Below are 23,946 nucleotides of genomic sequence, written 5' to 3'. Positions count from 1 at the left end.
TTATAAATGGCAACATTTCAAACAGGTTAACTCAGCATATTTTATTGTCCTCATCATCTGTTTTTAAACCCTGCAGACTCTTGAACTAAATTACCATTGTACTCTGTGTAATACAACAGCATCACAACAAATGCATTTGGCCTCTCCACCTAAACTCTCCCAGAAAATACACAAATCAGAAAAATTGATTGCCTCCCAGACTTCCCTTCAACTTGCCCTGCACCTTTGCAGCCCAAACACACGTGCTATGTGCTATTAGACTGAACATATTTTGTCCCACAAGTATCTAGAATCTCATATGGCATACTCCCATCCTACCTCTTTATGCAGCCTCAGGTCAGGGAATAATTTAACGTAATACAGCTAGGCAGTCTGTATCAATCACTCCTGATGCCTACAGTGAGCTTGGTGCTTCCTCACTAGACGCAGATCTGTAGCTGCTGTGCTCGATATCTATATAATGTTTTCTGTCCCGTTGTCAGATGAAATTAAATCATTGACTATAAAATATGCTGATGTAACTGTGTACAGAAATAACTAATGATTACCTGCAATTTCAATTTGTTGTTGTTTGTTTTGAAACTGCAGCCGAAATGTTGAAAAAGCATGTGCGCTGTATGCACATGCTCACACCGACACATTTTAACTATTTTTCGACATGCAACAGCCTTCAAGCAAGGTTGAGTGTCTTACTAGGGCATGATGTGGTCTGTGCATACCAAACTGACTGATAATGCAAGGTTCATAATAGAACAAATTAGTCCTTCTAAATAGTTAGAGTATGCAAGTTGCTTTTCTTAGATAAGTGGTGTTTGTACAACCCAAAGTGTGTTTATTGTGTCAAGTATGCAGTCATTTTAAAAACATTGTAGAAGTATCCTACATTAGTCCTGCACAACCTTTTATTATCTAAAAAATGATTTTAACTGCAAATATTTTTCCTCACTCCTTTCACAAAATTGTAGTCCAGTGGAAAGTAGTCGCTTTGGGTCATCTGGAAACCTGAGCCAGACCAGTTCCCAGCTTAGTGAAACTGGCCAGGAGAGCACTGGAGGCTCAGAACTGGAAGAGTCCTTCCACTCCTATCACACTGCTGGCTTTCATCCCTCCAACAACGGGCAGTCATGCACCAATGGACATCTTTCCACCAATGGACACACTTCTGTTAGTGAGCAGGGAATACGTAGGCTGTCCCCTGAGGTAGGACAAGGCCTGAAAAAAGACACTCCAGAAAGACAGTCCTCTAAACTCAAAAGGTATGTGTCTCTCTTGTGAATTAATACATGGAATATCTGTATATTCATGTATGGAAGTTGATAGATTTTGATCATCTCATTTAAATCCATGCATCCCAGCTTCCATGATGATGGCCCGCCACTACCCTTTTCCCCATCCAGAGTCCGTTGGTTGAAGGCCATTAATAAAGTCAGGGTCCAGCTGAGGGAGGTAGGAAGTGTCTCACTTTGGTACATCTACCAATACTTGCCGTCTCCCATGTTTTATGACATATGTAATATATAAATATTGCATATGCATGCGAAGAAATTAAATGAAATTTGCAATTCTTTGAAAATGGTTGAATTTAACCTCTTTGCTGTTTGAGATGATGCACCAACATTTCACAAAAAATCCTGCTGCTTTATTTTATCCTTTTTTTTTTATTTTTTTTTATTTATTCATTTTTTCATTCATAATGTTCTTCCCCTCAAAGTGTCAGTGCCTCTTCTTCTCTTAACACTGTGATTTTGACGCCCAAGTTTACCGTCCCTTAATTCAATCCCTCCTTTCTTCAAAGACAGATAACTAGAATAAAGAGATGAGTTTCCTATTTAATTAATTTCTTGTATTTGAGCAGAATCTGTGAAAACAATGACTGATCAACCGTGATTTAGAAATTATCTTGTATACCCGACTTTGTATCCTGTAAATGTCAACAGATGTGGAATCTAATCCTGCTCCTAAGTCCACCCGGAAATCTTCAGAGGGTGGTAATAATGAAAACATCACAGTCTCTCAGTCCAATGAGTTTCATCCCCATGATTAGGCTTTTTTATGGCAGCGCAGTAACAGAGAGCCTCGTATAGAACCTCCATTACAATGATTGGTTTGCATGTACTGGTTGAGACGAACAGGGTCTGTAAATGATGGCAGATTGACTATATGACTATATATCTATAGGCAAGGTGAAATATGTCATTTATTACAGGGAGAAGAGAAACACTTAGACTACACACAAGGCTGAAACCTGAGAAGACTGTAATGAATTAGAATTGACTGTTAATCTGTCTTGCAGTGACTGAGACTGTAAGAGTGTTGGACATGACATTGTATAACACTCTCCTATGCTACTAGGCAAGATTAACGGGAAGTGGTACTGACTTAATCAAAGTGTAAGTCTTCAGATATTTGATACAACTGAGCAGCAATCTTCATTCATTTCTTTAAACATGGTAATACAATTACCAAGTACAGGGCAACCAGTAGTTGTGAGTGTTTTCCCCATTTAAGGATAAAAAGAACAAAATCCTAAATGTCAGTGACTGGCAAATGCTGACAAAGAACTGAGAGCTGGCAATAGTACAACATCAGCTTAGCTTTGAACTGAATACATTTGCAGTGAAGAGAGAGAGAGAGAGAGAGAGAGAGAGAGAGAGAGAGAGAGAGAGAGAGAGAGAGAGAGAGAGGAGAGAGAGAGAGAGAGAGAGAGAGGAGGAGAGAGGAGAGAGAAGAGAGAGAGAGAGAGAGAGAGAGAGGAGAGATGAGAGAGAGAGAGGAGAGAGAGAGAGAGAGAGAGAGAGAGGAGATGAGAGAGAGATGAGAGAGAGAGAGAGAGAGAGAGATGGCTTCTTAACAGTGGGTGAAATGCTTTATAGTGTGGTCAACCACTTTGTACTTGCCATTCCAGTTGTGGAAATGAGGGTTTAGCACTTCTGCACATTTTTCATTCAGAAAATAAATGTTGATCTGACTAGTGAGGCAGAAAAAGACATCCGAGATCAAACGTTAAGGTATTCATTTTGAAGGAGAACTGGATTTTTTTTTGCTTCTCCCTAAAGCTCCTCCCTAAAGATTTTATAGTCTGCAGGATGATATCTACAGGTTGTACTTATTTATAGTTTTCTCCTACAAGGTAAGTCTTACATTTTCATTATTTACTGTGCTTTTTCCACTTGCATAGCTTACATTTGTGTACTACGAAACTTTTGCTCGGTACATGTTCATGGAAATTATATAAGAGCCTTAGTTCTGCATAATTTGCCTGCTCTAAGCTTTGAGAAGAAGTCAAATTCCAAGCCCAAGATGCCTTTTTTATCCAGGCTGCTAAACATTGAGTAAGTGGAGGAAAAAAAAAACTTCAGGTTGTTACTTTCACTTGGTTTGAAAAGAATCCTAACACAACCAAAGCATCAACTTCTTTATCCTTGGAAGTTTTCTTATGAATCTTAGATCATTACAGCTCACACATAGTGGATTGTGTTTGTCAGTTACAACAGCCAATAATGCAAAGAATTGTTGTCCATCATTTTTGTTGTTATTATGAATATTGTTGTTAATGTATGATACCACAGATGAATCGTGGTCTATAGTTAAAGTCTATATATATGCTTTTGTAGTGACAGAATTAAATGCTGTTTCCAAGATGACATAATATTTGAACTTCTTATGTTAATGGAAGCAAAATGCTCCAAAGGAATTCCATGATAATCTGAAACAACTATACAGAATTTTTTTAATGATATTGGGAATCCACATACCATAATAACCGCTGTGGTATTCACTCTGTGTTTTAGCATTAGAATTATAGTTTCATTTTCTACATTTTTGATGTGATTTTCCAAAGGCTGATGCTCAAAGCTGATTACGCTGTGTGAACTACTCTTAAACTAAACTAAAAGAGCATGAGAGAAGTTTGTATTTACTCAACATGTTCTCTTTTAACATGCTTGTGTTAAAATACATGGTTGTAACTTTATATTTGTCAGCTGAAATGGGTCAGATCTATCAAGTGTTGCAGCTGGCATGAGTGTGAAAGAATGATATAGCCTTAGAGGAGACAAATGACCTGTCATCTAATTACTGAGCTGCCTTTTTCAAGACATCTTAATTAGAGATCCAAGCAGCTGCATTTTGTTCACTCTGCAAGTTGCTGCTATTACAAAAAAGTGATCAATGTTAAAACTAAGGAGACTGATAGAATTTGTAATTTTCAAGTTTTGATGTGCTCATCTTTCCAAGTTTTCCTTGAGTTGCACTAAAGAAGCTTGACAGTGATTTAGTTTTTGGTAGCTTTTTTTTCTCTCTGTGAAATATCTAGTGGGAAAAATAGCACTCCAATTGTCTCTCAACTCCAACTTCTTTCTTTCATCTAGAGTTGCTTGTCAGATTGTAACAAATTTGCAACACACTAAAAAGGTCACACACAAAGTCTTGGATTGGATTTTTTATAATGATATCTGCTAGCTACAAGGAAACATCCACAATATTTGCTCTTTCCCCCTGGAGCTAAATGGTTATTGGACAATACTTGTTAGGAGGTTATAAGGAAAGCTTAATTTTACTCCATTTTTATCTCAACAGTCATTGTTCAGATACTCAGTGATGTCTTTTGCTAAAATCACCTAATGAGCAGAAGCAGGCCAAGTGTAGGAACATCTGATAAAGAGTTTCTCTTCCCAGGGATGTTCCCCAGAGGGACACTCAGTGGACAGGATGAACCCTACAAACCAGAGCTGCTTCCGCTTTCGCCAAAGAGAGGAAACCTGCAGAGAAATAGATCACAGAGCCCAAAAGTTGGGAAAACATTTCAGAAGCTGCAGAAGTGTCTGCAGGGGACACATGATAGCTATCTTCATGATTTGTCAACAGAGGACTCTGTCGAAGCAACTACTGACCTCATATCATACGGGGAAAAGAGTAATCCTTGCCAGGATGGTATTGAGGTCATGGTGGACACCATACCCAGGCTCATTACTAGGATCAGAAATGAGGAAAGAAAGGAGCACACTGGGGAGGAAGAGGAAGGACAGTGCTCAAGTAACATAGTAGAGCATATCATGAAAGAGCTGAACGGCATCAACAAGATCCAGGAGGAAATTTCCGACCTGAGGCAGTATCTAACATCTGTGAAAGGCTCAGTGGATGAAGTATCTTGTTGTGTCGATGCAGTGCTCAGTGAGATAGGTGAGTTGTACTCCGGGGCTTCAGCTGCATCTCATCCTATGCCTGTTTCTCAATTTCCCTGCATCAAGGAAGGAAGCGAGGGTTGGCAGGATGCAATCGCATCTCAAGGGAGAGACACCAGTCTGGTTTTGGATCATTTAGATTGTGGAAAAGATTCTCGAACATCAGTCAAGCCATGGCATGTTAACAGAGTCTCCATCCAATCAGAACAGCAAATAGACCCAAGACAGAACTCAGTGCAGAATTCAAACCTGCTTATTACAGCCTCCTCTAAACCTGACATCTGTGGCCTGGAACTTCATCATGGTCGCGACTTCCAGAGCACCAGCTCTTTGTCATCGTGTCTTAGTTCCAACTATACAGATGCAGGCCTTCTCACAAGTGACACAGAATATGCCAGGTGGCCTTCGCCTTCAGTTGATATGTCACACAGTATAAGTGGAGAAGGAGTGTGGAGTGTGGAGGACATTTACTCTTGTGAAAACAGTCAAGATGAGCTACAGAACTGTCTTGGTGTTTGGGACAGGTGTGCCACAGAGGAGACGCAAAGCAGCACACCAGGTCATTCTTCACACAACAGCTCTGAGCATCTCTCTTTGCTGTTTGGACACCATTTCAACTATCCTTCAAGTTCTTCTAGTGTGGTTGACTGGAGGCCCCAAAGACTGCAAACTGACGAAGGAAACTTGGAGTGTGACTGTTCTGCAAACTGCCCATACTCACGTAGTTCTGGTTACCACACCATGGATGCATTTGCAAATGAACTTGGTAGTGAGCCCTCCAGGAGTATAAGTTGCTCCACTGTGCTGTTGACAGACTGTGATGATGGTTACTTGGAGCCAAATTCAATGTGCGATGACTGTCCATCATCTGGCGACACTCTTGATCTGGGGTCTGCTGACAGTTTGGAGAAGGAATGGACAGATCCCAGCGTATCCAGGGATGAAGCAGTAGAGTCTTTGTCACAGGAGTCCTCTGAAATGGATTCTCTGACTACACCCAAGACACCCAATGCAGCTTTTGATTGTAACAACTTTCAGCAAGGCTGTGGTCACCTTTAGGTCAGCTCTGAAGGGGCTCGAAAAAGTTGGAAGGATCGTATCCTGAAGATGTGAAAGATGATTGTGGCTCTGATGCATCTACATCTCTTGTCAGACAAGCCTGTGCACAGGAACTGAGTAGCACAGACTGTGCAGATGGAGAAGTTAGTGGAACAGACAATAACACTGCATGTGGCATTCCCAAGGAGAAGGGTGAGACTTCACTTTTTGTGGATTGTAGTGCATCCCCGGTGAACCAACCGTGTTCACTTCAAGCATCACCGCATGAAGCAAACCACTGTCCCTGCACTCCAAATAAGAATCACACTGTGGAGATTTCACAGGGCGAAGGAGAGTGTCAAACAAATGGGGAATGGTCTAACCTCGACTTAACAATAGACCACTGTCCACCAAATGAGGGTAATGAGTGTCCACCTGGTCCAGTGCTTGGTACAGATGATGCACCATTGAGTCCAATTAAGGAGAACCACCTTTTAGTTGAGGTGGATCCTGTAAAGCCTACTGATGCCAGTCACAAAGAACGTATGGCTAAGTTTCAGCGCATTCTAAAGGAAAAGAGGCAAACTCGTCATAGACTGTCCAATTCTGCTCAGGGGTCCCAGGGGTCTCATGGCTCTCAAGGATCTCAGGGATCCCATTCTCAAGATGAGTCTATCCCAGGTAATGTCAAGGATATTTGCTTTGAGTAAATTGGTCCAATCCAACTTATTTGTAATAATAAAGGAAATTTCACGTACATTGACTCCACTGATATCTCATTTAGACATTTGTTCACTTCTGAAATTATCATAAAGTTAGTTTTAAAATAACCTTCATTTTGAGGAGAGTCTTGGAGATATGCTCAAAGTAGTTTCCTGCATTTGAGCTTCCCCAAAGAGTTTTTAATTGTTGGATTTTTTTTTCTTTCAGACTGTGGAAGAGAAGATAATCAGGTTATCTATATCACACCCGCTCCATAATTAATTTACAGTTGTTTCATCTGTTGTATTGATTATTGTGGTTTAATTGTTCTCATTTTTTCTCCATTACTTGGCTTTGTCAATAGGAAGACTAATGTAGAGTAGTGTAGAAGCAGGATCTATACAAATCTAATCAAATTCCCAAGCAGTTATATGACTGATGTGTAATATTACTGAAAGTATTAATGAAAGTGTGCTGTTTGGGACAATGAAGAACTCCAATTGTTCTATGTAATAAATAGTTCACTATTGGTGTCTGCATGCCTTGGTTTTGTTCTCAGTACTCATTTGTTTTTGAAGATCAAATATTAGGGCAACTTTGGAATTTTCAAATGCTGTAAGAACTCATCTTGTGAGTGACTCATTGAAAGACTTTGAATTTGATGAACTTGTTTTTTTTTGGAGTCATCATTGGGTTACATTTTGGAAATCCTTGCTACTTTTCCCTTTTATCTTTTGCCATTTGTTCGGGATGTTGATGTAAACAGTTGGGTCAGAAATAATTTTACTAGCATCCTAACAAGTGATACTGTTCACTCCTTGGTTTTGTATATGTATGATGGCTGGTCCACCATTGCATTTCACATAATCTTTATAATTTAAAGTTCAGCAAAGTTAAGTTGATCCAATGTCTCCAAGACATCATCACTTTTTTTTCTTTTTGATTGACTTTGCATGATCTGTAACATTGAAGGGGTTAAACTCAACCATATGTAATTTCCCATAAACTCTATCTTCTCATTGCATACTGCTTGTAAGTCATGTGCTTCATTATTCGTTAGTCCTTTTGTTGGTCATAACATATATTTACTATGTTCTAGGTTGGAGATGAAGAACCTAATGTTAGACAAGCCTGGGTCAAACCAGGGTAAGTATCTCATAGTTAACATCTTTACTAGATTTGCCAAAACTGACACATTATTTACTATACTGTGATACAGTTTTCCTCATTGATATTATTCTCTATTTCTGCACAGTGGTGGATCTGGTCTGTATGGAATCGACAGCATGCCAGACCTGCGCAAAAAGAAGCCTATCCCCTTGGTCAGCGATGTGGTCAGTACTAATCTATCATTCCTCTGCTACATATACAACATATCATATGTCATCCTGTTTTTTTTGTCTTTCTTGTGTGTGTGTGTTTCTCTACCTGTGAGAGTACCACAAAGTCAGTTATTTTTTTTAACCTATGAGCTACAATTGGGATGAGACTGTTATCAACAAATGGAGAAAAACTATGAAACAGACTGCTAATATTTCTCTCCCTCCTCTCTTAAACCCGAAACTATTTCCCACAACTCTCTTGAATGCATTCACACTCCTTGGTCAGGCTATGGTAAGTTTTATAGAACCCAGTTGCTGCTCCCTTTCCTACTAAAGTTCAAAATATCAAGTAGGACCACTTTGCAAAAAGAGCAAACATGGATGTCATGGATGCCTCAAGCATGCAGATCCAATTGATCACAAACCTCTGAACACAACTTTGAATAATTGCATGCATGGTCATGGGTAGCTTTCTTCCTACTTGATATTACGCTGTATCACTCAAATACACTGAGGAACCATTCCCACACCCTTTGGTTCATATTTTACTTCACCTGAGCGATGTATAGAAATAACAACCTTACAGCAATAGAGCACAGTACTAATACTCCCTCAAAAATTAGTAGCTGATGGGTTTTTGTTTGTTTTATAGCATTGTATTGTTTCACCCTTGTCCTCTTTAGTTATCCTTCCTCCACTAGTTGCTTTAAACTTACAATACTCACATGTGTTTTCTGATCATCTATTAAGACTTCATCAATTGGGAAATAATACTGCAATAACCCTACTCCCTCACTGCCACCTGGGCAACCTTTTAATCCCACTGACCTTCATTGTTTTAGAATCCTTTTGGAGGTGTGCTTGGTTGTGGGTTGTATGTCTCTGTATGTATGAACTCTAACTTTCTCTTCTCACCTGTTCAGTCTCTGGTCCAAGCCAGGAAGGCAGGGATTGCATCTGCTATGGCTGCACGTTCCTCGATCAAAGATGGGGAGCTGGTGAGTACAGAACAAGAAGACTGATTCCAATTCAAGTGTTCTAGGTGCTGTATGAGTGTTATCAAGAGTTTGAACTGAAAAAATGTCTTTTATTTAGAAAAACCATGTCTACAAGAAGACCCTTCAAGCTCTTATCTACCCTATATCCTGCACTACACCCCACAACTTTGAGGTTTGGACTGCCACCACTCCAACATACTGCTACGAGTGTGAGGGGCTGCTGTGGGGAATAGCCCGCCAAGGCATGCGTTGCTCTGAGTGTGGGGTGAAATGTCATGAAAAGTGCCAAGAGCTGCTGAATGCTGACTGCCTACAGCGTGAGTACTGCTGTCATGGATGATGTAAAAAGGCATTGTCACTAATGGTGCATTTCATAGGTTTGCACAGGAGTTGATGGATAGTTTGTTGAATGAAAACTATTGTATGAGCTGACTGACTGTAAAAATAATTTCTAAAAATATATCCTCAAAAAGACAAAGTTTGACAAAATGTGTCTTGTCACATTTAAGGTGAGATATATTATTAATGTAAATATTTTATTGTTTATTTTACACAACTTTTTTGAATTTTTAGGTGCTGCCGAGAAAAGTTCTAAGCATGGAGCTGAAGACCGGACTCAGAATATTATCATGGCTATGAAAGACAGGATGAAGATCAGAGAGAGAAACAAACCAGAAATCTTTGAACTCATCAGGGAAGTGTTTGTCATTAGCAAAGCAATCCATGCACAGCAGATGAAGACCATCAAGCAGAGTGTGCTGGATGGCACCTCAAAGTGGTCAGCCAAGATCACCATCACAGGTATCACAACAACAGACATAGGATGAAATGATCTGATGAATTTATGATCAGTCGACCACATGATTCTTGTCAGGGCTGATGGTTGTTCTAATTTTGTTTCAGTGGTTTGTGCCCAAGGACTTCAGGCAAAGGATAAGACAGGATCCAGTGATCCATATGTGACTGTACAGGTGGGCAAAACCAAGAAGAGAACCAAGACAATCTATGGCAACCTCAATCCTGTCTGGGAGGAGAAGTTCCATTTGTAAGTCACACAGTTTCTTACCAAAATATGTGATGTGCATAGTCCATTTACTAGCCTACAGCTAAGTAGGATACATGAGTCCTTCTAAATATAGATCCCTTAATAGTATGCCTTTTGCAATCTATCTTTTTAATGGTAACAATGCCAACTCTTTACTTTTCGATAAAAATTCCATACGTATTCAAAATGTTGAAAGTACGTTTTCTTTTTCCTTAATCCTGTTTTGTGCCAGCGAGTGCCACAATTCCTCTGACCGAATCAAAGTGCGTGTGTGGGATGAGGACGATGACATCAAGTCCAGGGTGAAGCAGCGTCTGAAGAGGGAATCTGATGATTTCTTGGGCCAAAGTATAATCGAAGTTAGAACACTGAGCGGAGAAATGGATGTCTGGTACAACCTGGGTCAGTAGGATTCCCTCTTTGAATAAGAAGATTTATACTTTGTGCACAATCAAATAAAGTAAAAAAAAAAGTCTGCTACATTAGCATGAAGTTCCTGAAAATTCCCCGGGTGAGCTGCATGTGTGAACACAAACCGCTAAGTTTACATCCTGACTCTGCCTGGAATATATCACCTTTGTTGTATGATTCTGAGGTAAAATCGGAGGTGAGCTCTTGCGGAAAAATTGCAGCAAATCATCCATAGAATACCCTGCGAGGAAGTGGGCGGGATGATGATGTTTATATCATACGTTATATGCGTAAACAGAAGAACGACATGTAACAGGACTAATATATCATCATATATTCCAGAAGAAGAATCATTCAGACAACAAAGAAGACATGAAACAGTATCAAAAGAGGAATTATGGATATGATGGAGTCACTGAATCGTTTGATTATGACATGCTGCATTTGTTCTCCATGTACTGTATATTGTCTGGTTCTGCTGTAGGATTTACCTCCCCTGACTCACCTGCAACAATAAGAATTTGAACATACATTACTATCTCTTAACAAAGTATCAATCCTCTTTTGATGTGTGATCCGTCAGTAGTTTTTTAACCAAATTTCTCATGTTTTGTTTGCCTGTAGCTACATTTTTAACACTGGCAATAATAAGCCCAGAGGCCCTTATTGGCCTGCACTGGAATAGCAGCTGTCCCCTGGAAGGCTTATTCCATGAAGCCCCTTTGTTCTTGCTGGCAGTTGCACTCTTTCCTGGATATATAACTTGTTCCATGATAATCCTCGGCACTATTCCACTGAGTACATAAATATTTAATCAGGGGGAGGCTGGAATAGAGTAACACAAGTACACATGAGTTAATGCATCTGTGTTCTTTGGTTATTTTCCATGAGCACTAGTTGCAGAGCATGGAAACATAGATACTAACAGTATTTAGAATTACTATCTATTGGCTTTGTCAGCATTCTTTAAGACTCTGCTGCTGCTGTTAAAAGGCTTTTATCCCGACATCAAGTCACTGTTGGCTTATAAACACTCCCTAAATGTTAATTGACAGATTTACTCTCCCAAGGCATTATCATATATTACTATGACCTCTATTTCTGCTTGATGGAAATGCACAAAGTGACATCATCATGGTACTAATAAACCTTTCACTGGCACAGCACAACACCGAGTATGAATATGCGTATAAATCTGCAGTTGTTTCTTTCCCGACATGAGGAGCTCAGTTTAATATCTCTTATGATAATCAAATTAGAAATGCTCCTTTGGTTTGGTGTCCTTTGAATCTGAAGCGTAATCAGTAATATAATGAGCCCCATTCCTTTTAAACAACCCTTATATTTCTCTCCGTCTCTATCTTGTAGTGCTCCAAATCGCCCCTCCTTTCCTCTCTCACCATCTTTGTCCTCCTGATGTGTGATTATCAAATAGCAGCACTCTAGTCGGAAATCGACCGCTCCTCTGACATGTACAAATTACTCCTAATGATAAGTCTGTCAGGACAAATAGCAGGGATGCATCGTCAAGAACTCCACCCCCGCAAAAGCTCCTCCAGTCTCTCCAGTGATCACACGCAGATCTATACAACCCACTGCCTTTGTCTTCCTCACTATCAGCTGGAGGACTTCTTCCTTCAAACTGTCGAAACACAGAACCACCTACAATAGAACTGCCATGTCAATAGCCTATAATTAGTGTTGCGTTAACAGACGTAACAGGTGCCTCCATGTCAATGATTTGGATTTGAGTTGTGAATGAAGAATTTTTGTGTTTCATTACAGAGAAGAGGACAGACAAGTCAGCTGTGTCAGGTGCCATTCGTCTCCAGATCAACGTAGAGATCAAAGGAGAGGAGAAAGTGGCTGCGTATCATGTGCAGTACACATGTTTGCATGAGGTACTTGATCCCATTGATGCAATACAGGAGAACATTTAAGGTTTTCAGGGCACTGTCGTATTGCACCTGATGAAATACCTCCAGAACTTGTCTTTAAAATGATAATGGTGTACTCAGCCCTCAGTGATTTATTTTCGTAAGTGTCCAGACGTGTTTGCTAATGATTGATATGATTGATATGACGTTTCGAAATGCTTTTATTATACATATATTTAAAACTGGGGTTGGTAGTCAGATTTAGACCAATCCCTGCCATCAGGAGCCAAATTATGAAACCAATTAAATCCCGTCCTGCCGTTCTGCCCGCCTCCTGCACGTACGTTTCATGTTTGTTTGTGTTTTTAACTTTCACTATGATAATGTTCTCGTGTTTTCTTACTGCTGAGTGAGACATGAGTTGACATAGTGCAAAACACAAACGACATGCTGAGGACCGGTTTGGAATCAGTCACCATCATATGGTCGCGAATCAGCAGCGCTCGTGCATGTGAGCAAGGGCGTCGTTTTGGAGGAGCTCCGGGGGGAGGGGGGAGGGCTTAGACGCTGTCCTGAGGAAATGCTACATTCAAATTCATGCTAGTTTTCCATGAACCACCAACCCTAGCTTTAATAGTTAGGATGGCCCATAGTTATTATGAGACCTAAAATCTCATCTGATTAATACAACAAAAATAGAAAGGATTACGCTTGCATGACTTTAACACTTTTCTTTCCTGTCCATTGAAGAACCTCTTCCATCATTCAACTGACATGCTTGGCCAAGGTGTGGTGAAAATTCCCGAAGCTCGTGGAGACGATGCATGGAAGGTTTACTTTGAAGATGTGGCACAGGAAATAGTGGACGAGTTTGCCATGCGCTACGGGATCGAATCGATCTACCAAGCCATGACGTAAGTCTGAGATATCACAGGAGACATTAAAAGAAAATACAACCTGACCTCTCTCTCCACCTGTCCATGTGTTTCTCACCTCCTCTCCTAACCAAGTGCCTCTCAGTGTGGTTGCCAGTTTATGTTACCCAAATGAAATAAAATCAATTATAAATGAGCTCATAATGCATCTGTCCCTGTTTAATGTCATGCTCCATATAGATTCCTGATGGTTGAACCCTCCTTTCACAGAGAGTGCACTCCCATGGGGGATTCTTAGAGCCTACACAAAGTAGCTAGGTGATGAGCCGATAAAATGACTGTTTCTAAAGAGGGATCATTAGGTGAAAACCAGACCAGTGAGCGGAGAGATTCTGACCTCATAGATGTGATGCTATTCAGTCTTATGGAACATTGCTTTGCCAGAACCTTGTCTCTGTGGAAATTCATGTATTTAAAGGTGTGAGAGGAGACACCCTGCCATAGTCTTTCTTTAGCTTTGCTGCTTCTTTTCGTTCCAGCAACTTCGCCTGTCTGTCATCCAAGTACATGTGTCCCGGGGTTCCTGCGGTGATGAGCACCCTGCTGGCCAATATCAATGCCTACTACGCCCACACGACTGCCTCTACCAATGTGTCCGCCTCCGACCGCTTTGCTGCCTCTAATTTCGGGGTTTGTATTTTTTTATATCCCAAGCATAAGACATAGATACACACACCCTCACGTACACACACACAGAGAAATATGCATACCTCTGACCCTCTCTGTACTGGCTATCAATGAATGCATTATGTCTTCCTCCCAGTTGGATGATATGCATACAACAGAGAGGTTGTATGCACATCTCTGTCACCTGTGGGGACTACAGATGGAAGTTGGCCTTATGGCTAACTGTGGCATATTTACATTGATGCTATGCGGAAATGTTCATTACTATGCACTGCAGCTTTAAATAAAGGAATAATAAATAGTATCACATTTTATTTTCATTCAAAATGATTCAGTTTATTTCTTGTTAATAAACTGTATTTTTTTCTTGTATCCACCATGCAGAAAGAACGCTTTGTTAAGCTTTTGGATCAGCTGCACAACTCCTTGCGTATTGACCTCTCAACTTACCGGGTAAGATTTTTACTGTTAAAAAATATTATTGCCATCCATCACTGATATATGAATTAAAATCATAAAGTTATCTCTCTTGTCTAATTGAAAGGTGTTATATGCTTGTGAACCTTTTTCTTCTGCAGAACCATTTCCCTGCCAGCAGCAAGGAACGCTTGCAGGATTTGAAATCCACAGTAGACCTTTTAACGAGCATCACCTTCTTCAGGATGAAGGTAGCTGACAGTGTTTCTCGTTGTTGATTTGTTTCATGTTCTTCTTTCATGTTTCTCGCATCTGTGCTGTAACTGCTTTCCTAAAGGTCTCAGAGGTGTGATGAGGTGCATTTCAACCAAGAGTCCCGGGGTCTTTCAGCCCCCAAACAGGGCGTAAAATTAACTTTTTACCTCATCTGCCATTGGCTAGTGACCTCAAAAAATTTACCGGCCAAAAATATTTTTCACTGGCCAAATAAAAAAAGCATGCCTTATTTTATTTAAAATAATTACCATACATTTTTATTATGAACATCCAACTTAAGCATCACTTAAAGAATACAGTTATATACAGATAAAATTATGTTACTATTTTATTAGGTTATACTTACTCTGTTTAGCTGTCTGTTCCTCTTCTTGATCGTCTCCTGTCTCTTTGTTTATCCTTTTTGTTTTGTGGTGGCTTTGGGCCGGGAATGTGTTGCCGCATCTTCCTCGAAACGCTCTTCCTGCCGTGCTTCTTCAAGCAAAGGGAATGAATAGAACTCCTGTAGCTGACGTCACGCCGTTACCAAATCACAACACAAGTAAAGTGTGCAGCCAGGGTCAAAATAGCCTGACAGTCGGTAGAAATGGGCGAAAGTATGAAAACATAACCTCACATGCAATACAAAATTTTCCATCGGCCACTGGCGGGTGTGTGTTTTTGTTTTACTCCGCAAACAATTTTTTTACCCGCCATTGGCGCTTGGTGGGTGTTAGTTTTACGCCCTGCCCCCAGAACTAATTAACCCAGAACTAAAAGGTTCCTGTGCCCCTGTTGTCTTCGTTTTGACCGCGGTCTGAAGTCCCGGGTAGATTGTGCAAATCAGGCCAGTGACGTATGGAGGAAAAACACTGCGGTTAATCTATCAATCAGATACGTTCAGCATTGCAGGCCCTGCCCCCCAAAAGCCCCAGGACCTTTGAAAAGTACTACCCCCCTTTTTAGGGGGGAGATTATCAACCCCTGAACTAAATTTAGACCCTGGGTCCACTGGTCAAAACGCACGTAGTTCAGGGGTAAAGTCCATAGTTCCGGGGTGAAGTTCCTGCAGTCGAAAAACGCCTCTAGTTTTAGTATTAAATTGGATATGTTCTATTAGATTGCCCACAAAGTCACTACCTAAAAAAGTCACACAGCATGTTATCACTTCTTCATTGCGTTTAGCCGTGTTTGTGTAAAACAGTACAAGTTTATCAAAGCATGAATCATTCACGAGTCATTCACTATTAATGCCTCTATTTCAATCTGGTGTTTAGGTTCAGGAGTTACAGTCTCCTCCCAGAGCCAGCCAGGTGGTGAGGGATTGTGTCAAAGCCTGCCTCAACTCTACATATGACTACATCTTCAATAACTGTCATGAGCTGTACAGCAGGCAGTACCAACCCATTGACACGGTGAGTCACACACTCATTATTCAACCATGCCAGTAAGGAAAAAAGACAAATACAAACAATACATAAAAGTAATTATGTTTAACACCTCTTCAGTCTATTTATAGAAACTTACACAGTTGTGTTCTAATTCAGAGCAAGGAGGAGCTTTCATTGGAGGAGCAGGGTCCAAGCGTTAAGAACTTGGACTTCTGGCCCAAACTCATCATGCTCATTGTCTCCATCATCGAAGAGGACAGAAACTCTTATACGCCTGTGCTGAACCAGTAAGTTAACTACATACTCCTCCGGCAGCTTAAGTCGTTTGGTGTCATATTTTTGTTGGATTCATGTATTTTTTTGTTGAAACTTTGCCTCCCTTTCAGATTTCCTCAAGAACTGAGCGTTGGAAAGGTGTCAGCAGAGGTCATGTGGACATTGTTTGCTCAAGACATGAAGTATGCTATGGAAGGTAAGTCACATACATGGTAAATTGCTGTTTTGTATTAATGTCTAACTCATAATTAGTTTGTTTTGTCTGTAAAATATCACGGTTTTTCTTTTAACTAGTAATATCAGAATGCATTTTTAATCTTAAGCTCCCACTCCAGACTCATCGTACACCATATTATTATTGCAGTATTATTCAGGAATCTGAAATGGCAAGAGCAGAAGAGAAATTCTGGGGTAGAAATGATTCAGTGGCAAAGTGTGAAAGAGTGGAATAATAACTGTGCCGAGCGTGGAAGCTGCTTAAGTTTCCCAGGAGCCTCTCTGTGATTTTTCAATGCTGGAGTGGGCTATACAGTAGAGCACCACCAGCCCCCAGAGGCAGTCAGCCTTTATCTCAGCCCCTGTCCTGAAGATGAATCCCCTACAGAGACTTCTACTGTGAAGAATCAGTTTCACACACTACAGTACAGAAGCCACAATCCTTTCATTCTCAATCTGCATTAATATAAAAAGTGATGATAGTGTGCTCAGAGATGGAATGACTCCGCAGGGATTTTGAAAGAGTGATTTTACTGTTTAAAAATTTAGGAGTCATTTTAAGTAGGTCACTAAAAGTAACTCAGTGCCTGGTTAGATCTGAGCTTTTTATAACATCCCCAGTACCAAAAAAGTTTGGGCCTTGTGTAAAATGTTAATAAAATCACATTTTGATGGTTTGCAAATCACTGAAACCTTAAATTTAATGAGAATAGTTCAGAGACAATATCAAATGTTGAAACTTAAAAATGTATTGTTTTATGAAAATAATATGCTCATCTTAAATTTGATCCTAGCAACAATTTTCAAAAAAGATGGGACAGAGGCTTGATTACCACTGTGTTGCGTCACCTTTTAAGTTTAACAACGCTGGAACCAATGAGACTAGTTTCTGTAGTTTTGAAGGTGAAATGTTATCCCATTGTTGCCTGGTATAGAATTTCAGCTGCGCAACAGTTCAGGGCCTCTTTTGTCATAGTTTTGGTTTCATGATGCCCTAAATGTTTTCAAAGGATGAGAAGTCTTGGACTGCAGGCAGGCCAGTTTAGCACCTGGACGCTTCTACTACTGAACCATGCTGTTGTAATACTTGTGAAATGTGGTTTGGCATTGTCTTGCTGAAATATGAAAGGCATTGTCTAGATGTTAGTACACCTTGCTCATTCTGCATTTATTGCCAGGTATTAAAGGTGCTCTCCTAGATGTGTAAGCTACCTATGCCATGTGCACATATGCATCCCAATACCACCATGGATGCAGGCTTTTGAACTATGCACTAATAATGAGCTAGTTTGTCCCTCTCCTCTTTAGAGCAAAGGATGTGGCATCAATTATTTTTTTAAAAGAATGTCAAATTTTGGTGTTTTTTTAGACCACATGACAGTGTCCACTTTTCCTCTGTCCATCTAGACAAGACTTGGACCCAGAGAAGACCATCTTTTTTTTTAATCATGTTTATATTTACTTTCCTCTTTGCATGGCACAGTTTCACAGACAATGAGTTTTGGAAGTGGTTTTGAGCCCATGCAGTGATTTCCACTACAGAGTCATGTCTGATTGTAATGCAGTGCCACCTCAGGGCCATCACGGGCAACCAGGTTTTCAACCTTATGCCCTCTTTACAGATATTTTTCCAGATGTTCATGATCTTTTAAAGGTATTATGTACTGCAGATGATAGTGGTTCATTTGTAAAGATAGGTATCACTTTTAGACAAACTTTACAATGTAATCTTCATGTTAGGATTCTGTTAAATATGATAAAGTTATAAACTGAAGTTACACTTTAGCAATGGAGCACATCCATCCCGTCTGGCAGTTTCGGAAGGAAAGTATGTAAAGAAACCTTAAAGCCAAAACAACAAAGGCCCAGTCAGCCTGACTTGCAGCCTCCATGAGTCACAGCCCAGTTTCCCTCAATACAACCCTTACAGCGATCTAACTCTCTGACATGAGTCTCTTTATTCTCTGATATGAATTTACTCCAGTGCTCACAGGCTCTTGATGTCTTTGTGTTTGCAGAGCATGAGAAGCACAGGCTGTGTAAGAGCACAGACTACATGAACATGCACTTCAAGATCAAGTGGCTCTACAACGAATACGTCAAGGAGCTGCCAAACTTTAAGGAGGTGGTTCCTGACTACCCATCGTAAGTGCTCTTGACTCATTAATTCACAGGCAACGAGATGCATTTAATGCAGACCATCTTTTTATGATTTTCCAGTTAATGATTAGGCCCGAGCCCAGATAGTTGATAGATGGATAGCTTGAAAAACTTTGGAGAAATAGGTCAAAGTTTTTGTCTTTAAACTCATCTTGAAAAATAATAATTGTTGTTGTCTTCACTTTCTCTTTTAGATGGTTCCTACAGTTTGTGCTACAGTGGTTGGATGAAAATGAGGACGTGTCGATGGAGTTTATGCATGGAGCCCTTGAGAGAGACAAAAAAGACGGAGTAAGAAAATGATAATGTACTTGTGGCATAATCTTACCTCTGCCATGGAGGATTTTTTTTGGCACAAAATGTGATAAATCAAATTACTTATTCATAGCAGGCACATGCACTATTAGCACATAAAAAGGTCATTTTATTTCATGCATATACTTTTTATCTACATAAGGTATCATTAAATGTATTATTAAGAATGCTTTCTGTTTTCCAACACCCTTTCAGTTCCAGCAGACCTCTGAGCATGCTCTGTTCTCCTGCTCTGTGGTGGACATCTTTACACAACTCAACCAGAGCTTTGAGATCATCAGAAAACTAGAATGTCCTGATCCAAATGTCTTGGCTCAATACAGCCGCCGTTTCTCCAAGGTAAAACCAACAGTTTGACACTGGAAAAGAATTTGACTAAGAAAACCAAGCTTTTATTTGTAACATTGTTTGCCAAAGCTACATAATTTACGTGGATTTAGTTGTACATTTTTTATCAGGGGTTGCTTATTATGTTGGCCTTAACTTCTGAAACAGCTTCTTACTATATCATATGGTGGAAATTACAGCTACAGCAATGTCTGGAGGGATGGTATGATATTTGAAGGAAAAGAAAAAATGTTGAATGTTGGAGATTATACTCCCCTGCTTGGGGACAGAGGGGTAGAACACTTTTGGATTTGCTTTCATGCATGCCAGAGAATACCAAAAAGGACATTTAGAATTTTTTCCATAGTTGCAGTTGGAACACGTAGTCTTTCAGGAATACTTCCCAGAACTGTTGCATAATCTGCTCTGCTAACATTGCATCAGGTTTTCTGCAAAATAAGCACATATTTTGCAAATCAAATTAAAACTTTTTGCAATAATAGAGTTGTAATGTATTTCTTCATCTTTCTTTTACAGACTATTGCCAAAGTTCTTCTTGAGTACAGTGCCATTCTGACCAAAAGTTTCCCTTCATATATCGACAAGGAGAAGATTGTAAGTTGTCAACATCTTCAAGAAATGTTGTTTGGTTATATGTCCTATATTACACTTTGGTTTATCTAGAAGTCACTTAAACAATACGAACACTAACAAACAGACAAACAACACTCAACAGTCAACATGTCAGTGACAACAACAGTGCAAGATGGGACTTGTCATAAAGAGTAAAAGAATGTTAAAATAGACTAAACTAACTTTTTTTTTAAACACAGTAGCGAGGAATAAATACTGAAAAAACATCTTATAAATACACAACTTCACAATTTCACAAGGAAAATCTTTTACAACTGTTAAAAAACTGCTATCAGCATTCAGAAGTCTGATGGCAGAAGGAATAAAATTATGTCCGTATCTGATTGTTCTTCTGTGAGGAGCGAGATAGCGCCGCCCTGAGGGCATTAAAGAGAACTCCTTTGGTTGTCCTATTATCCCTCTGGCTTTATTAGTGATGTGGTTCCTCCAAAGGGAACCCAGATCCTGCTGCTGCACACCAATAATTTTGGAGCATACTTTAACAATACTGTTCAGACTATTCTTGTCTTTCAAAGAGAGACCATGAAATCAGCAGATAAAAGAAAACGTTAAAAGACTTTCAATAAAAGAGTGATTAAAAACTGGATCAAATGTTCTCTGAGACTCTAAAAGAATTTAGATTGCACATCAGGTGTATCCTCTGTCGCCCATGTTTTAAAATATATAAATCAAATCAATGTAGAATTGTTCTCTTTTTTTCATTTGTTCTATGTTCCCATTGCAGCCATGTGTCCTGTTGAATAATGTGCAGCAGTTAAGAATCCAGCTGGAGAAGATGTTTGAGTCGATGGGTGCCAAACAGGTATGTTCAAGGATGGAGGTGTGGATGAAAAAAATCAATGTATTGTGCTAGGTCATCAAAATGAATGGATGGCATCATCTGCCATGACATTGCCATTGTTTTGTTTTTTTCATATGGAACAAAACTAAACATCTCTTATTGGGCCGAGAGTTGTAGATTTTTAGTGGTCGTTACTTACACAACAGTCTTATTTGTCTCTCTGATGTATCAGATTGCAATAGAAGAAGCGCGGGGATGTACTGTCATGTTTGTAATGACCATAAGCTAGTGGACTAGTGGAGCTGGATTTAGACATAGCAAAACTATAGTACAAGTTGTTGCTGTTAATGTTATTTGATTTTACATTCAGGTTGTTAAACAAGCTATACATGGTCCCAGTTTTTAATGTCATGTTGTGAATGTAGTTGTTGTCATAGATCAGTACTGATAGAGTTTAGAGTTAGAACTTAGTTTTTAAGGCGAAACATAATTTTTAGTAGTAGAGTGTAGTTCCCTGTAGAATTGTAACAGTGTGACGCTGAAGCTGAAGTTTCAATTAGTGTGTTTACTTTACAACTGAAGCAAAATGAAGTGGAAGTGGAGGAGGAGGAAGAGGAGGTGGAGGAGGAGGCAGGAGAGGAAGAGGTAGGTTTCCATCATAGACTGAGCAGGCCTCAAATGGTTAGACATACAGTTGTGAATGCATTGGTTGGTAGATGGTAGCTCATTAGATGCATAGTAGTAGTTTGGATGGATGTTTAGAGACTGCTAGATCCCTAACCTTACATAACCATCCCACCCTGAGCATCAGCAGTGCAGGTATGTAGTGGTGGACACAGTATTGGCCCAAAGTTCATGGAGGTCCTGCCAATGATTGTTGGAGTGTCATTGTAATTAGCGCCCATTTAGAAAAGTTGTTCCAGTAGTTTGGGAGATGTTGAAGCATTTCAATGTATATTTTGTTTAGTTCTTGGCTCAGTTTGTTGAAAAGGGTGCGTGTGTAATAGAAGAGGAAGTGACTTACAGTGTTGATCACAGCTGGAATGCAGTTTTGCTTACCTGCAGTAACATGGTCCAGTGTTGTGTGTTCTCTGACTGAAAGCAACAAGTTTGTCTTCAAATGATCTGCTCAATTTTTGATTTTATGCTTCGAAAAGGACTAATACTCTCCTGCTCGACCTAATCAGACAATGTAACAATCTTAAGTACATTTTAACTGGAGCTCGGCATCTTCAAATCACAAGAAATTCACCTCAGTCCAGAGTTAGGTGGCGGCTAACTTACTGGATGATGTTGAAAGCTTATTTGTAGCTTTTCTCCATCCTGTTTCTTTATATGAAATAAAAGAATGAGCAGGCATGATATTCATAGTTCCTCAAAACTAATGTATCTTCTTTTTTTAGGGTTACCAGAGAGGGAAAAATGATCATTACATTTTTTATTTTAAGCTTGTGCAAGCTCACCAGTAAAAATTCACTCAACAGATCTATTGCTTTATTTATCAATAAGCCAGACTGAGGTCATAACCATTTATTTTTTTTACGATACAACACAGTTATGGCATTTTGCATTAAGAGTATTTTCATTTGATTTGATTTTATGTGAGAGTCAAGTTGTAATCATCTTTCCCCTCTCTTTTCTAGCACAACACTAGAATGCTAGCATGGCAGGCAAGTTCAGTGAATATGCATCCATGTTTCATTGTACTGATGACATGGTTGCATATTACTTACTAATCACTTTGACATTTTTTTTTTTAAAAGAGTTCCTGGAATGAGATCAAAAGAACATTTGTAGCATAAGATTGATTATTTGTGTTTTCCCTTTACTCCTACTTTCAGGAGAGTGAGGAGGAGGAGGAGGAGGAGGAGGAGGTAGTAGGGGAGGAAGGGTTGATAATAGAGGTTGAGGTTTGTTGCAGTCAGATTTTTTTTATTACTATCAGTCTAAGTTCTTCATGCGCTCCTGTTGTCCTTACTCCAATCAATACCTCCATGATTTTGCGAAACAAAAAAACATCCGTGTTGTTCTCATGGTGGATTTTCTCATGTGTCTATTTTGTAATCATCCGTGTTGATTTCCATTATGTTGTTTTCAGATTCTGTCAGGGTCATTTTCCCCGGACTTTCCTCAAATCTGGTCACTCATTTCCTCTGAAACAAAGCTGATTTGTAAAAAAAAAAAAAAAATTGTACATTTCTTTTAATTTGTGTTTTTTTCTTTGAAACTCTCTTTTTTGTGTGCGATAGACTGAGAAGGAAAAGGTGGGTGCCAATATAAATATAGAGAAATACAGCATATGGTTTTCAGAATTAGAAAACGTTATGTTTCTGTCAGACTTTTTCGAAAATTACATTTTTTTTCAGATTTTTTTAATAATGCAGTTTGTTTATGTTACAGCAGTGTTTTTTTTTTTTTTTTATGTTTTTTTAATTTAATTTAATTTAATCTTTCTTTTTAATCTAAATATTCCTACCACACAGACGGATGCACCAGTAGAAAAGGTACGTTACATAATTAGAGGTTTGTCTGTTGCCAGATCATGTCCTTTAATAGCTTTTAATCCTCTATAGTTTCCCATATATTATAAATGAAAATTAAGTCCCAAATGAGTAACAAGTTTAAAGAGGTTGTCCTTTGTTAACCTCCACCTGTCTGTGCTGCCATAGACTGAACATGTGTTGGAGGACAAGAGGGTGAGTTTAGTCACACAGACTCATCTCGATGTTCCCATGCTCACGGAAATAGTCAGTGCAGAACAAACTCCATTCAGAGCATCCCAAACAGAAATCAATCCATTCATAGCTGCCTTTCCCCCTGAAGCTTCTCCTTTGTGCTACATGGCAGAGTGTCTCTGTACTAATGGTGCCATGCAACCCTGACAGGCCATGAATCAAAAGGCCACTGAGATCATCGACCTAATGAGCCACACCACAGCTTCCCCTGCAGGCAGTGCCTATGTAGATGATGCCACAGTATACCTGGTTGGGTATGCTGCGGGTTAATTCATGGCTCC

At 39.6% G+C, this 23,946-nt stretch overlaps 1 protein-coding gene across 1 annotated transcript in view; it reads left to right on the top strand.

Moving 5' to 3' along the window:
• The window catches only part of LOC117830756 (protein unc-13 homolog B-like), a 79,885-nt gene that overhangs the window by 47,791 nt on the left and 8,148 nt on the right, over nucleotides 1–23,946 (top strand). Inside the window, exons 10-31 of the mRNA XM_034709024.1 lie at nucleotides 966–1,256; nucleotides 1,356–1,446; nucleotides 8,023–8,069; nucleotides 8,179–8,257; nucleotides 9,169–9,243; nucleotides 9,341–9,560; nucleotides 9,817–10,044; nucleotides 10,147–10,288; nucleotides 10,521–10,690; nucleotides 12,485–12,600; nucleotides 13,327–13,490; nucleotides 13,991–14,141; nucleotides 14,523–14,591; nucleotides 14,717–14,806; nucleotides 16,088–16,225; nucleotides 16,358–16,488; nucleotides 16,588–16,673; nucleotides 18,712–18,838; nucleotides 19,048–19,144; nucleotides 19,364–19,507; nucleotides 20,033–20,110; nucleotides 20,874–20,951. Coding sequence (XP_034564915.1) covers nucleotides 966–1,256; nucleotides 1,356–1,446; nucleotides 8,023–8,069; nucleotides 8,179–8,257; nucleotides 9,169–9,243; nucleotides 9,341–9,560; nucleotides 9,817–10,044; nucleotides 10,147–10,288; nucleotides 10,521–10,690; nucleotides 12,485–12,600; nucleotides 13,327–13,490; nucleotides 13,991–14,141; nucleotides 14,523–14,591; nucleotides 14,717–14,806; nucleotides 16,088–16,225; nucleotides 16,358–16,488; nucleotides 16,588–16,673; nucleotides 18,712–18,838; nucleotides 19,048–19,144; nucleotides 19,364–19,507; nucleotides 20,033–20,110; nucleotides 20,874–20,951 — 2,812 coding nt within the window. The remainder of the gene's footprint in view (nucleotides 1–965; nucleotides 1,257–1,355; nucleotides 1,447–8,022; nucleotides 8,070–8,178; nucleotides 8,258–9,168; nucleotides 9,244–9,340; nucleotides 9,561–9,816; nucleotides 10,045–10,146; nucleotides 10,289–10,520; nucleotides 10,691–12,484; nucleotides 12,601–13,326; nucleotides 13,491–13,990; nucleotides 14,142–14,522; nucleotides 14,592–14,716; nucleotides 14,807–16,087; nucleotides 16,226–16,357; nucleotides 16,489–16,587; nucleotides 16,674–18,711; nucleotides 18,839–19,047; nucleotides 19,145–19,363; nucleotides 19,508–20,032; nucleotides 20,111–20,873; nucleotides 20,952–23,946) is intronic.

The sequence above is a fragment of the Notolabrus celidotus genome, chromosome 19, assembly GCF_009762535.1.
Source record: "Notolabrus celidotus isolate fNotCel1 chromosome 19, fNotCel1.pri, whole genome shotgun sequence".
Taxonomy (NCBI): domain Eukaryota; kingdom Metazoa; phylum Chordata; class Actinopteri; order Labriformes; family Labridae; genus Notolabrus; species Notolabrus celidotus.
The sequence above is the reverse complement of the archived record's forward strand: the minus strand, read 5'-3'. Positions and strand labels throughout refer to the sequence as shown.